We start from the raw sequence: 13,340 nt of genomic DNA on the forward strand, positions 1-13,340 counted from the left end.
ATTGAAGCCACCCTTATTTTTTCATTTGGATTACTGAAATAGCCTCCCTCACTTGGCTCCTGCTTCTATCGTTTGTCTCTTATTCTCAACACCTCTCAAAACCTAAGTTATATCATGCAACACCTCCATGCCAACTAAAAACCAAAGTTCTTCCGCTGTGGTCTACCAGTTTCTATAGATCTTAATCCCACTCCTCTTACCTCTTTAAAGCCCATCGTCTCGTGTCATCTCCCCGTTGCTCATTCTGGTTCAGCCACACTGGTTTCCTTGCTATTTTTCACATATGCCAGTCATGCTCTTACCTGAGGACCTTTGCACTTGATGTTCCCTCTGACTGACCTCTGCCCTAGATACCCAGTTTGCTCCCTTAGCAACTTCAAGTATTCAAATATCTCAATAAGGCCTACCCTGACTGCTACATTTAAAATTGCAATACGTGCTTCATCTCTCTTCTCTGTATTTTCACCATAGCACTTACTGCTCTTATTATTTATTTAATTTCTGTTTAATTATATTTATTATTTCTTCTCACCCTTCCACTACAACCCCTGCCCTCCCACCCCCTACACCCCCTTGCTTTCCCCAACCAGATAAGCTTCTAAGCTCCATAACAGGGAAGTTTTATTCAGCGATGTAGCCTAGGTACTTGGAATAAGATTTGGCACAAGGTTGATGCTTAAAAATTATTTGTTAAACATCTCGACTTGCAGAAGATCTCGACTTTTAGAAATCTTCTTGATGTACCACGTTTCCCTGAAAATAAGACGTACCCCAAAAATAAGCCCCAGTTAAGATCGTCAGCCAGACGGACACATTTAGTATGTTATGTGTTATGACGATGTTCCAGAAGATGACATGACTGTATTTGAATAAATGTAGATTGTCGTACATGAAAAAATAAGACATCCCCTGAAAATACACCCTAATGCATCTTTTGGAGCAAAAATTAATATAAGACCCGGTCTTATTTTCGGGGAAATACAGTCGGTATAAGACCCAGTCTTATTTTCTGGAAAACACAGTATTGTCTAACTAGGCCATTTAAACTATGATGCCAAAATGATAAACCTACAGTTTTCATATAATCTGCACAATTGTCAGGATAAAATTTGGTTTTAGGTTAGACCATTTGTACTCTGGCAGGACAAATGTTGGGTTGTTCCAGGAGTAATTTTTATTTTTATAGATGTGTTTCTATTTTTCTAAGAAACATACTGTTGGCTGCAAGGATTTGTTCTTTGAACTCCAATACTTCTGAAGTGCTGAACTTCTGAGTTTTGCCTCAAAGGGGGAAAGACTATTACAGCATGTGGGAATGCTTAACTGCTGCCAAAAATATTTTGAAGGACTTCCCATATTACCTAAGTCTCTAAAGGAGCTCATTTATCTTTACCAGGAAAAGGTTATTATTATTGTTAAATTCCCTCCTATTCCAGAATTTGGTTTGAAAAGCTGTCCTTTCCTGGAACAATGGATAGAGATACTTAGTATTTCTATATGTTGTTTGGAAAAGTTGCATACAAGCTTCACCAAACGCCAAAACAAAATAATCAAAAAATCAAAGGGATGAGCCAAAGAGGCCTAGCACATACCACTTCTATTTTACACTGGCTGCCTTAAGGATCTAGGTATAATTAAAGGTTTTAGTTAATAATTAAATTTCATCCAGGGAACACAAACTGGTACAAATTAACTCAGAGCCTCAGTTTTAGAATAAGAAAAATTACAGGAACAATGGATTAGTAATCTTGGAATTCACTAGTCCTGCCTGGCTTGACAAACTGGAGACCTAGGACTACAGGTATAAAAGCATTTTCACTCCTGGGGCGGATCATGAGATTGTGGTATTTCAAAATCTGTTTATTTGAACATGGCTCTCTGTAAGTCTAAAGTTCACCTGTTTGTGTTTGGGCTTTTTGGCCTAGGAAGTTGGAAAGTGTTTTAAGGCCAACATTAGAATGGGGGAGGAGGATTATTTCTGAATTTCTGTTTAACTGTTTTGCAAACATCTGGCATGAGGGAGAGGTGAACAGTGCAAAATACTACCTGCTCTTAAGAAAACACAAATTGCAAACATTTTTGTGGTGCAAAAAAAGGTGTGCTTTTTGTGTTAAATGTAATAGTTAAAGGTGTGAAACAAGTATGCATTTCATAAATGAAAACAAACTCTAGGAATTAAAATTTAAACAGTTTCTTCTACATCTGTACAAAGTAAAAGATAGGTCGTGCAATCATTGTCTGAATTTCAACTGCTTGGCTAATTAGGGGCAAACTATTTTGTCTGCATTAGTAAGATATATCCTAATTTTCCAATAATATTAACAGTTCCATATTATTTTATTGTGGAGGAAAAAAGTAACAGCATTTAAAAATATTTAACACATTTCACGAGCTCTCATCACCAAAAGAATATAAATATTGTGCTTTACAGAATCTTGAGAGAGCATAAAAAAATTAAACTATGAAGTATTTTTAGCCAATCTGGAACTAAAACAAAATTTGGAATCTAACAGCCACTCCTCAGATGTGTCTTTCTTTTAGAAGCCATCAAATCCTGATCTGTGCCCTCAACAATATATTTTTTACGTTTTCATCCTATCATTATGCGCTTAATCCCCTATTACTGAAACAGATAACCACCCCCCTGTAATTACATATAGTAAGAAACAAAACAAAACACAAAAACCCTACTGTAGCTGTGACACCAAAAGACTTGAGCCAGGAAAGGCTGGCTCGGTTAGAACTCATGCTGCTGTGAAGAAAAACAAACTTAAGAAAAAAATTTAAACAAAAATACCTTGCACAAAAAGCAAGGCTGGAAGACAAATTTAGCAGCATTACTCTTGAATTTCCTGGCTTTGTTGATGCGAGCCGCCAAGTTAACATTAAAATGCCAAGATTCACATTTAAATATTTCCCTTGAAATCAGAAAAACAATAGCTCTTTCAGGATTTGAAATGACACTAGAAGGCACATAATAGAGATTTTATTGAGTCAATTTGTTATTTACATACTCATATGGGACTTAAAAAAGAAGTTAAATAGAAGTCGTTCTCAACAGACAGAAATAAGATCGTCTAAACTATTGTTCCAGTTTATGGCTCAGATATAATGGGTTATAAAACCTTATCTGAAAAGAGTGGCGCAGTGCGTGCTTCACAGCCAGCCAATGAAAAGCAACGTCTCAGATCTCCTATGCTGACAGCACTTCAAAGGCGCCACTTTTTTTTTTTTTTTTTAAAGAGACCGACCTCTCAGTTACGCCGGTGTTTAGCACCTTTGTTGGGTCTCCACTGGCGAAGCTGCGCAGTGTAACTTCTATGTACAGCGCCATTATGGTTCAAGGACGGGGACGTAAACGGGTTTACTACTGCCACCAACACAGGGCTCCAGGAAGCGCCTTCCTTCTCAGGGTGAAATTCCAGCTTCCCACGGTTGACTTCTGAGCACTGCCTCGTAAAATGTATCCCTTTCACATAGCAAGGGTGGGGCGGAGAAAGCCCACTTTCTAAGGGCTTAGTGGGCAGGAAAGATCGTGGACTCTGTGCACGCCTCTCGGCGGCTTTTCTGGGTTTCACACGCCCCGCGTATCCAGCGAGCCTCCGGGGCGGTCCGCAGTGGAACTGGAGCCCCAAGCGTCCAGCCCGGAGGCGAAGAACAAAAGGGACGCTGCTCGCCTGTGCTTCTGGTGGGGGGAAGCCCGAGCGCTGTCGCCAACCCCGCCCCCTGCTAGCAACGGCCGCCCCTCCCCCACCGCCCTGCCCCCACTCGGCCGCGCGAAATGGCGGACGCGCCACAAAATGGCAGCCGGGCCAGGTCACGAGCGGGCGATGACCGAAACAAAAAAGGCGCCGCGGACCCCCTTCCCCCAGCACAACCGTGCCGGCCCGAGCTTCCTTTCGGTGGCTGTCGGGGCCAGCCCTCCTCGGCACTGGCGCGCCGTCGCGGCCCCACGGCCATACTTCGGCCTTCCCACACCGCCCCATCCGCTGCCCCTCGGGTCCACAATCGACGCGCGGTGCCTTTGTACCGGTGCTCCCTTTGCTCTTCCAAATTACCCCTCTCCAGGAGGCGCTTACGTAAAAAGGGGTAAAACTGTTAAGAACAGTGGAACACCTGCCGGGCCACCTCTGCCCACCCAGGACGCCCCTTGGGTGCAGGAAGGAAGCGCCCCTGCAGGGTCTCCACACTCGCCGCTTTAAGTCTAAGTCACCAAAGAGAAGAAAGGAGGGACCAAGGAACCCCTAAATGAGGGAGAAGTAAGGAAACGGGGGTTAAAGGCCCCCCAAAACCAGTACTTCGGCAGCCACGTGGAATCTTAACGCCATGAGCCCATACTCCAGAGCGCAGCGAAGAGCCGCGGGGGGCCCATGAGCGCGCACAGGCAGTTCCAGAGGGCGGATGCCGGCTTTCTCTCCGTCACTCAAAACATCCAGTGAGCGTTTTAGGCTTTTCATCCCCACCCGCTCTCTCCCTTTTTCCAGTGCTGAAGGGCCTCGGGGGCTGGGCACAGGCAGAGGAAAGAGCGGCTGCTGAGGTCCCCCAAAGCTTTCCCTCTGCCCTGAGGGTCTCGGTGGGGTTGGTCTTTGCTTTGGTCGTGGCTCCATGGCTGGAGGGAGGGCGGTGGCGGTGTGCTTTAGATTTTTTGCTTTCTTTCTCTCAAATGCTCGCTTCCCTGTGCTCCCCATCCCCCAGCTTCCCTTGGGCTCCGTCTTTCCAGAAACTTCTCAGAAACTCAGCAAAAAGGCTGAAGCTCCGCCACCACCTCCCTCCCACAACATGCGCAAGAGACTGGGCAGCAAGCGCTGCGCGCGCGCGAGAAAGAGTGGTATGTGCACGCGCGCGCGCTCCCCTCGATGGGCAGGGTGGTTCTCGCACAATGAAGGGAACAGGTTTTTCTCCCCTCCCCCAACGTCCCGTCGTTGCGCAAGCGCGTTGGGGCAACTCCCCTGGCCTTTGAGAGAAGGGAGGGCAGGCCCCGAGCGCTCGAATAGTTGCACCGCGCGCCTGCGCACTGGGTCGTCTTGGCCGCGCCGTCTTTTCCACGCTGCTTGCGGTAGCGTCTTTGATATGAAGTTCCTCTGAGCGTCTCCGTTGTGCCCTACTCACTGTTCCCTCAACTTCCACTTGCGGAAACTGTAGGCTCTTGAGGAGTTATTAATTCTGTACCACGGGTTTCCTGGAGATTAGCCTTCCTTTGTGCCTAAGGGCTGAGGTTGGACCGTGTCTCTTTGGCTTCCTTCCACTCTTGCCTGCGCCATGTTTGGAATGGCTCCTGACTGGATTCCCTGTCTGGAGTGTGGAGGAGCTTTCTCCAAACTGGGGAAACAGCCCTGGCCGAAGGACTGCGTGTGGGCGGGCTAGCTTCCATGAGGCGCTGTGTGCAGTTCTTACTGAGCCAAAATAAAAAGGTGTCCTTTATTTGGAACGCTGCCCTTGCTGTGCTCGTGCTGGCGGGGATGGCCGCTAGGTTTGTCCTTGGTGTATGGATGCGGACAAAGAAACGGCCTTGGCGGACGGCTCTGTCTCCCTTTGCAGAATTGAGCTTGCAGAATGGTAACCATAGTAACCGTGTTTACTCTTAAAGTGACTTCCCCCTCGCCCTTGCCTTAGGAGTGTGGTGGAAATTATTGCCAAGGTTGTGGGTTCTTATAAAAAATAAAAAAAATAAAAAACCACCCTCACCCCTAAAAGCTCTTTACCTTGCCATGTAATCCGCTTCCATCCAATCCCGTTTTTGAAATCCAGCAGGTTAAGGTTCCCTTGGCAGGACACAGGCTGGTCACTTCTCCAGTGTGAGCTTGTTTCCTTTGAGTGATTGCCTTCCTATATTCGTTAACGTGCAATGTACCTTGAGATCCTCATAAATACAAGATTTAAAAGAGGGAGCTTGTTTGCAAAGAAAGCACCTTGCAGGCTCCTAAAGACTGACGTGGCAGTTCAATTTGGGATTTGACCGTCGCGAACTGCATTTTGTCTCTGAAGTTGTTTGGCGGTGCTAACTTGCCGGCAGGTGCGAAAGCACCATTGACAGCGTGGAGTCCGAGGTCAGCCCAGGTCATCGCTCTGGGCGGAGCCACTCAAGTGGTTCCTAAGGAAGGGAGATCTTTTTTCCTGGTGGGAATTTTGAGTTGGTGCTACATTCAACAGGAACTTTTGGTATATGAAAAGCTTTCTGGAGGCTGTTGAAGTACTAGTAAGCAATAGAATTCTCCCCCTGCTAACAAGGCTATAATTTGAGGCTTGGAAATGACTAGATCAATGCTTCCTTGAATTTGCAGAATTTCTGTGAGATTCTGTTTTTAACAAATTATGGTTAACGAGAATCTTTAAAGTCAAAGTTCCTACAGCAAGGATAACACTACTAAATGATGGGAAGAAAATATTGAGTATGTACGTTTTATAATTTTGAATAAGCATAAAATCAAAGTTCTTACATGCTGTCTAATATACTCTGGAAACTGATCTTGAGGAAAACTATAACTTGAAAACAACGAAGGACAAAAGTATCTTGGTGTAAAGCCACTTTTTTGGGTGAATTTTTTTAAAGTATTAATAAAAGGTTTATACTTAGGTATACGTTTATCTTGCGGGATGGGGAAAACACAAACCCCCTTTTTCAGTTCATCTCACTATGCCACTCCCACCAGCTAACAGTATATGGTGAAATCTTTAGATGTGACTCTTGCTGGTTCTGTTTTCTTCGAAAAACCATTTAAAATTAGTCTAGCATCTTTAAAGAGAGTTATCCTTTGGCATTCTCTCTTTTCAGCCAAAGTATTTTCCGAATAGAAATGTAAGGGATGGTTCCAAGGACTTTTGTTGTATATGGCCTGAAAAAAATTCCATTATCTCCTCTATTAAAATACTGAAATTTAACTGTTTAAAAGCCTTACAAATAATTCCAGTATGTAATTCAGAAATGCATCATGTCCTACTTAGTCTTTAAATAGAATGTGGTTTTATTTTAAGCCAAAAGATTCCAAGTGTCTAATTATTGAATATTATATAAGAAAGCAATCATTACTATCCTGAAGATTAATGCCAGATATTGAGGCAGTTATGTGATTTAAATAAGCATTACTATTAAATAGCAATTATTGAAAATAAACGGAAAGTTTTAAAACATATTTTGAATGAGTACATAGGTAATTTTTGTATTGCATTCTCTACTTCAAACTAGAGTCAGGCCTTTGAGAGGAGAGGTATGGGAGCTTAAAACCCTAAATCTTAGGAAAATTTCAGTACATATGTAACAAGTTACTAAACACATTTTATTTGGTATTATTGTTTTTGAAGTTCCATGAGTGCACTTTGAATAGTGTTCTCTGAATTAGTCAGTAGCTTTGATTTATATTATTTATATTCTGTTTACTTCCTCATGTTCAAGTTACAACCTCCTAGACTTGGGGTTTTTTGGCCAATGTATAGCACTTACAGTGAAGAGGTTAATTTTTTTTCTCACATGAGGATTAGCTGTAGAGTTTTAAAAGGTTCAATGAAACCTCTGAGTTAACGTAGAGAATAACATTTTGTTCATGTGGGATCTGGTAACATAAATATGTTGATTTAATGTAGTCAAGTATCAACATTTCAGAGGAATCCTTAACTAAAATAATTCAGATGCTGACTTCCAAAAGTCACTTTATTAGAACTTTTTCTAATTATACAAGCAATACATATTAACCAAAGAGAAGTTTAGAAAATAGAACCCCTTTAAAAAATAATCACAGTCTGCCACATAGGTACAACCATGATTAGTATTTGCAAATATTCTTCCAGTCTATTTTTTTTTCAATGCCATAAACAGTGAATTGTGTTCATAATTTTAAATATTAGGTACATTAGGAGTATTTCCTCATAGAGGTAAAAAAAATTACTTTTACCAATTTTCCAGGGAAATGATAGACATGTAAGAATTGATTTTTTTAAAAAAAATATCAGCCATTATATGCATTTCTGGAAAACTAAAACCAACATGGAATAAATTATTTAGCTTTCTTAGAGGGTTGAACAGAAAAGTAATTATAAAGTGTTAGCTTGCTGAAAGAATGATTTAGAGAAGGACTAGCTAGCTAATACTGTTCAACTGATTGGAGTTCTGATAATCTATGTATATGTAATTTCACCAGAGTGAGCATTCTATATCACAATAAGTCTGTTAATAGACTGCTGTCCTTCACCATTTGATCCTCAAAACTAGCAAGATGGCAAACACTCTGAGAAAATATAGTAATGTTGTTGGTTTTATTTTCTGTTCTTTTTTTAAAGGAAACTGATTGTAATAATAGAAGGGGTTTGTTAGTATTGTCAAGTTCTCATGTGGTTGGGGGTTTTGATCATTTTAGAGCTAGTTAATATATTTTTATATGATGCCTTTAGAAATAAGTGCTTATATTTTAAGTACATGTTTTCATGAACCAGTTTCATTTTAGTAGCTTGGGACTTGATTTGTAACTAAATTCTTGTTAAATATCTGGTAATTATTCTGTTTAAATGGTGATATTAATTTATCTGCTCTATTGGCTAGGTTAGCATTCAAAGCCTGAGTTTGAGGCTCAGATGCTTTCACCAACTGGGCTTCCCTTACACATGACTGAACTCTTTTTGAGCACAACTAGCATGCTAAATACAGGAGCTCCTCACAGTGTGAAAATAACACCCGATTAAAAACACATCAATTTTAATTCTTCTTTGCAAATGGCTCTGCTTTAATGTCACCTTTCTCAATTATCTTTAATACTCAAATGAGGAAATTCACTTCAACATCCGTTTATCATAGATGAAAAAAGAGATCACACCCCACTTTGTGATCTTTTTCAATGAATCTCAATTGTTAATTGTTAAAGTAAATTAAAAAATCACAGAATAACAGAGTGAGTTGCCTTTCTATTGAAAACATACAAAGACAAATGCTTATAAATTATGCCCTTGTAAATATTTGTAACAAGAACAAAAATAGAGTAAAGTTTTCCCAGTGTTTCCTGATACATTGCCAATAAAAATGAAAAGCACTGAGAAAATCAAACACTTGATTTGAAGCTTTGCTGAGGGCATGTACTTTATTACTTTTGTTGTCATTAAGATGTACTGTTAGGTTGGTGCAAAAGTAATTGCGGTTTTTGCAATTATTTTTAACCTTTTAAACTGCAATTATTTTTGCACCAACCTAATAATAACTTTTGTTGTTATATTAGAGCTTTGCAATAGAAAAAGTCAGCAAAAACGCAAGGAACTGTGTGCTTGATATGTAATCACTGCATCTTGATTTGACCATAAGACGTGGTTATAATCATAAAAATGTTATAAATTGATAATGGTATGTTTTTAATTTCAACTGATGCTTACTTTTGATATTAATATGAAATTAGCAGTCAATAGTATTCATGACATTTTTATGGTATGTTACTTTCCAATACTTTTACTTGTCTCATTTGATAGCTTCTAGCAACCATACTAGTTAGAGAAAACAGATGTTTTTATCCTCATTTTGCAGATAAAGATATTGAGACTTGGAGGATATAATTGACTTGCTTAGGCCATATAGCCAGTAACAAAATTGGAACCGGAATTTTTTACTTTTAACCCAGGGCTATTTCTATTTTACTAAATGTCTTTCATTTATATCCTCAGTGTTTTTCAGTATCCCCCAAAGTTCAAGATCTACTGGTGTTTATTATGCTGAAAGAATCAGTAAGGAGCATGAACCTGCAAATATTATCTTTTATAGAGATGAAGAGAATTCCTATCTGAATTGCTCATTTGAACCGAGCTTCTATATGTGAGCTATTTTTCCTTCAAATGAATCTGCTATATAAATATTAGAGTAATATTTTTTGGCATTATAGGAGCACATTAAACATTTGAACAGAAAATAATTAAAACTTGTTTTACTCATTAAATAATCTGCATGTTTAGGCTGTTGACATTTTATAAACTGAGTATTCTTTTTTGAGAAGTGTATATCAGATTAAAAAAAAAGAAAGAAACTAAAATGAATACTTCAGTTATTATTTCTGGTGCCCCTAATTCTGCAAATTGGTATTTTGATGAAACTAACACTTGAAAAGAATCTGAGTATGAGGTTCTATCAAAGGATGTTTAATGGGATTTTGCAAGCCTTTATATTGTTAAACAGAGACTGTTTCTCAGTTTTTTGATAAATCTCTGGTAAAATGAGAAATGATATTATCTTAATTTGACATTTGCTCCTCACCTTTTTGACATTCTGTGATCTCTAAAGGTCTTTGGGAGAACTTTAACCCAATTTTGCTTAACTATTTGTATGTTGGTAATCTTTCACTACAATTTCTTCTCCACTACTTCCCAAAAGGTGGGGGTTTGAAAGTATTTGTAAACAACTTTGTCCATTTCAAATTATGAAAATTAAGCATCTACTCTGCTTTTTACATGGGGAAACAGAACTGCTATAACAAAACCTTTAGGCCAATCTAAGGGAACTACATTTAAAAAGAAATTTTAGTTGGTAAACATGTTGCTTTCAATTTTCACTTAATGCCCCTTATTCTTGAGCCATAAAGAAAGTATTATAAATACATCTTAATTGGTTCTTATTTTGTTCTAGCTTATCCTTTTATTGTTCTGTGGAAGTCATAGATGGGTACAATATACCATATTTAACAATTACTTTTACTAATCTGTCTTCTAACGATTTTGCTTCTAAAAGGCTCTGCGTTGTTTTCCAGACCTTGAATTTTTCTTCAGCATGGTTTTTAACTGAAGGCTGCATTCAAGGTGAGATATGCCCTTTATTTCTCTTTAAAACTGCAAGATGCTGTTTTCTGAATCCTCTTCTTTGTCAGTTGCTCCTTTAATGCAATTGAGCTGACCCTCTTCAGTTCTTCATGGTGACACTTTGGTTTTTCCCAAGAGGTTTCCGCTAATTCAGAGCCTATCAGTTTTAAATGAGTAATTGACATCATATTTTAAAATGTATTTCGTATTGTGGTTGCTTATATTGAAATGCATGCTTCATGGAAAAATGCACTTCAGTTCAAAGCTAACTGCAGCCACATATACAGAACTATATGTAGTTCGTGAGTTTAGGAAGTAGAGTGCTGGCCTCACACTCTTATGATATAGTTGTTTGTGACAGAGAAATGGGCAAAATGTAAATGGCTAATCCTACATCTGAATGTAGGTTGATTTGCTTTTACTTTTACTGAGGAGTCAATACCATAATATTTTCAGAACAAAAATTTCCATTTCATTTAATGATTGATTTGCATGAAAACAAGGTTAACCTCTGGGGAGGCACTAAATACCTTAACTAAATTATGAATGAGTGGTGCTTTTTGTGATGGTGCTTTTTCTGTTTTTAACTTTTCTAGACTTCCTCTTTATGTTTCTGCCTCTTAAAGTTCCCAAAAGAGTTAAAAAAAAAAAAAGTGTGCCAAAATAGACAATTAAACATAAGCCAGGAAAATCGCATAGAAAACAAACTAGTTAAATTACCTGGCTCAGAATCTAGAAGTTTTAGAGGTAACTTGTCAAAATTCCAAAAATAATTTCAGTGGATGGTAAAGTTACCCTCTGAGTTAGCACATCTTGTAATTTTTGCATCTGTGTAAGTTAGGGGCTTGCTTAGCCTTCTGAAGGTCCTGAGAGAGGAGGGAAGAGAGGTGATCGCAACTGATCAAACCTGCTGAGATCAAGTTTATTAAGTACAGTGTAGACTATTAAACCAAATACAATAAAATGTTAATGTGATTCAGTTTTTTACTCTGTCTGACATAATCATTATGGAACTTATGACAGACTATATGGAAAACAAAACTACTTGGAACTTTACCATCTGTGGAGCAAAATAATTTAATTATGCAGGTGACCTCAGGTACTAGTGCCATTGATTATGGTGACCATACTTTCCAATTCAAAATAGCATAGTTTGATAAGTTGGCTTGTATTTAAGGAGACAGTGAATGAGACCAAATATTTAAAATATGGTCGTACTAGAAGCACCACACCTCAGAGATTTTATTTCTGTAGATAAAGTATGGAAAAGAAAATTTAGTTGCTGACGTAAAAGAATTCCATTTTCCTGGATCAAATACAGTAGGCTTAATTTTGAGGGTTTTCTAGGGTTCTGTAAACTGGCCTTTATATAAAAGTTCAACTGTAGACCTTAAAAAGCCCTGAAACCTGGAAAGGCCGGAGGTCTAATTCCTTACTCTGCTTAAATATTAAATTATAGTAAATCCTCTCAGGAGAATAAGATTAGACATGTAACCGACTCTTTCCAGTTCCATTCCTAGTATACCGTAATTATCAGCAAGAAGATCTTGCAAAAGGTTTTGTAAGATCCTTTATAAAATAAAGTTGCTTAACGTTACAAGCTAATGATTCTTGGGAGGGATGGGTTTGAGCCGTCATTGCTTAACTGGGCGGTGAGAAGGGCGGCCTTGTTCTGACACTTTCCCAAGCAGGCGGGGATCCAAGTGCCCGGAAACGGTCAGGAGCTGCCCGAAGGGTGAACAGGGGAAGCTGTTCTGGCTTCTCCTAGGAGAGAGACCTTGGCGGCCGCTTTGATACACCTCACTGTCAAAACCAACCCCCCCCTCTTTATTCTCCCAGGCCAGCGCCTGAGACCTCTGCTCTAGGGGCTGGAGGCCACCTCAGCCTCTGCACGCGCGGCGCCAGGGGCCTGAGTGCCCTCCCCGCGCGCCTGCGCACCGGGACTGAGCGCGCGAGCATTCTTTCCAGGCCCTGTGTTCTTCCCTTCCCCGCGCGCCTGCGCGCCGGCTGGGAGGAACTCGGCGTCTCGGCCTCGGCGGGCGGGCGGGCGCGGGCGCGCCCGCGGTGAGGGAGGCGGGGCGCGCGCGTTGGTGGGAAGCGTTCGGCTGCCACAGCGCCAGCTCCGTCGTAGTTGCTGCCGCCTGGGTCCTGCTCGCTCCTCCTCCCCACTCCCCCGCCCGCCGCCGCCCGGGCGCATGCGCCGCCGGAGCTCGAGGGTCGGCTTCGGGTGTGTGGTGGCGGCAGAGCGGAGCTGCGAGGCCCGAGAGTCAGAACCTGGGGGAGAGGGATGGTCTCTGCAAGGGGGGGAGCCGGAGGAGCCGCCGCCGCTGCCGACGCCACCGCCGCAGCCGCCGCCGCCGCCGCCTCGGCGCCCGCCTCCCGGCGCTGACGGACTCGTACGAAGCCGGCGAGGGGGAACTCGCACCAGCGGTCGCCGGCACACCGCCCAGCATGGTCCGGGAAACCAGGCACCTCTGGGTGGGCAACTTACCGGAGAATGTGCGGGAAGAGAAGATCATCGAGCATTTCAAACGGTGAGTGACACGAGGCCCGGGGCCGCGCTCTCTCTTCGGGCGCCGCTGCCG

At 41.4% G+C, this 13,340-nt stretch overlaps 1 protein-coding gene across 2 annotated transcripts in view; it reads left to right on the forward strand.

Moving 5' to 3' along the window:
- Nucleotides 1-13,072: 13,072 nt before the first annotated feature.
- SPEN (spen family transcriptional repressor) overlaps nt 13,073-13,340 on the forward strand; it is a 74,054-nt gene continuing 73,786 nt past the window's right edge. For both annotated transcript variants that reach the window (XM_033114528.1, XM_033114529.1), the window contains exon 1: nt 13,073-13,289. In XM_033114528.1, the coding sequence (XP_032970419.1) occupies nt 13,207-13,289 (83 nt within the window). In that variant the 5' untranslated portion in view covers nt 13,073-13,206. The remainder of the gene's footprint in view (nt 13,290-13,340) is intronic.

Source organism: Rhinolophus ferrumequinum, chromosome 9, assembly GCF_004115265.2.
Source record: "Rhinolophus ferrumequinum isolate MPI-CBG mRhiFer1 chromosome 9, mRhiFer1_v1.p, whole genome shotgun sequence".
Classification (NCBI taxonomy): Eukaryota; Metazoa; Chordata; class Mammalia; order Chiroptera; family Rhinolophidae; genus Rhinolophus; species Rhinolophus ferrumequinum.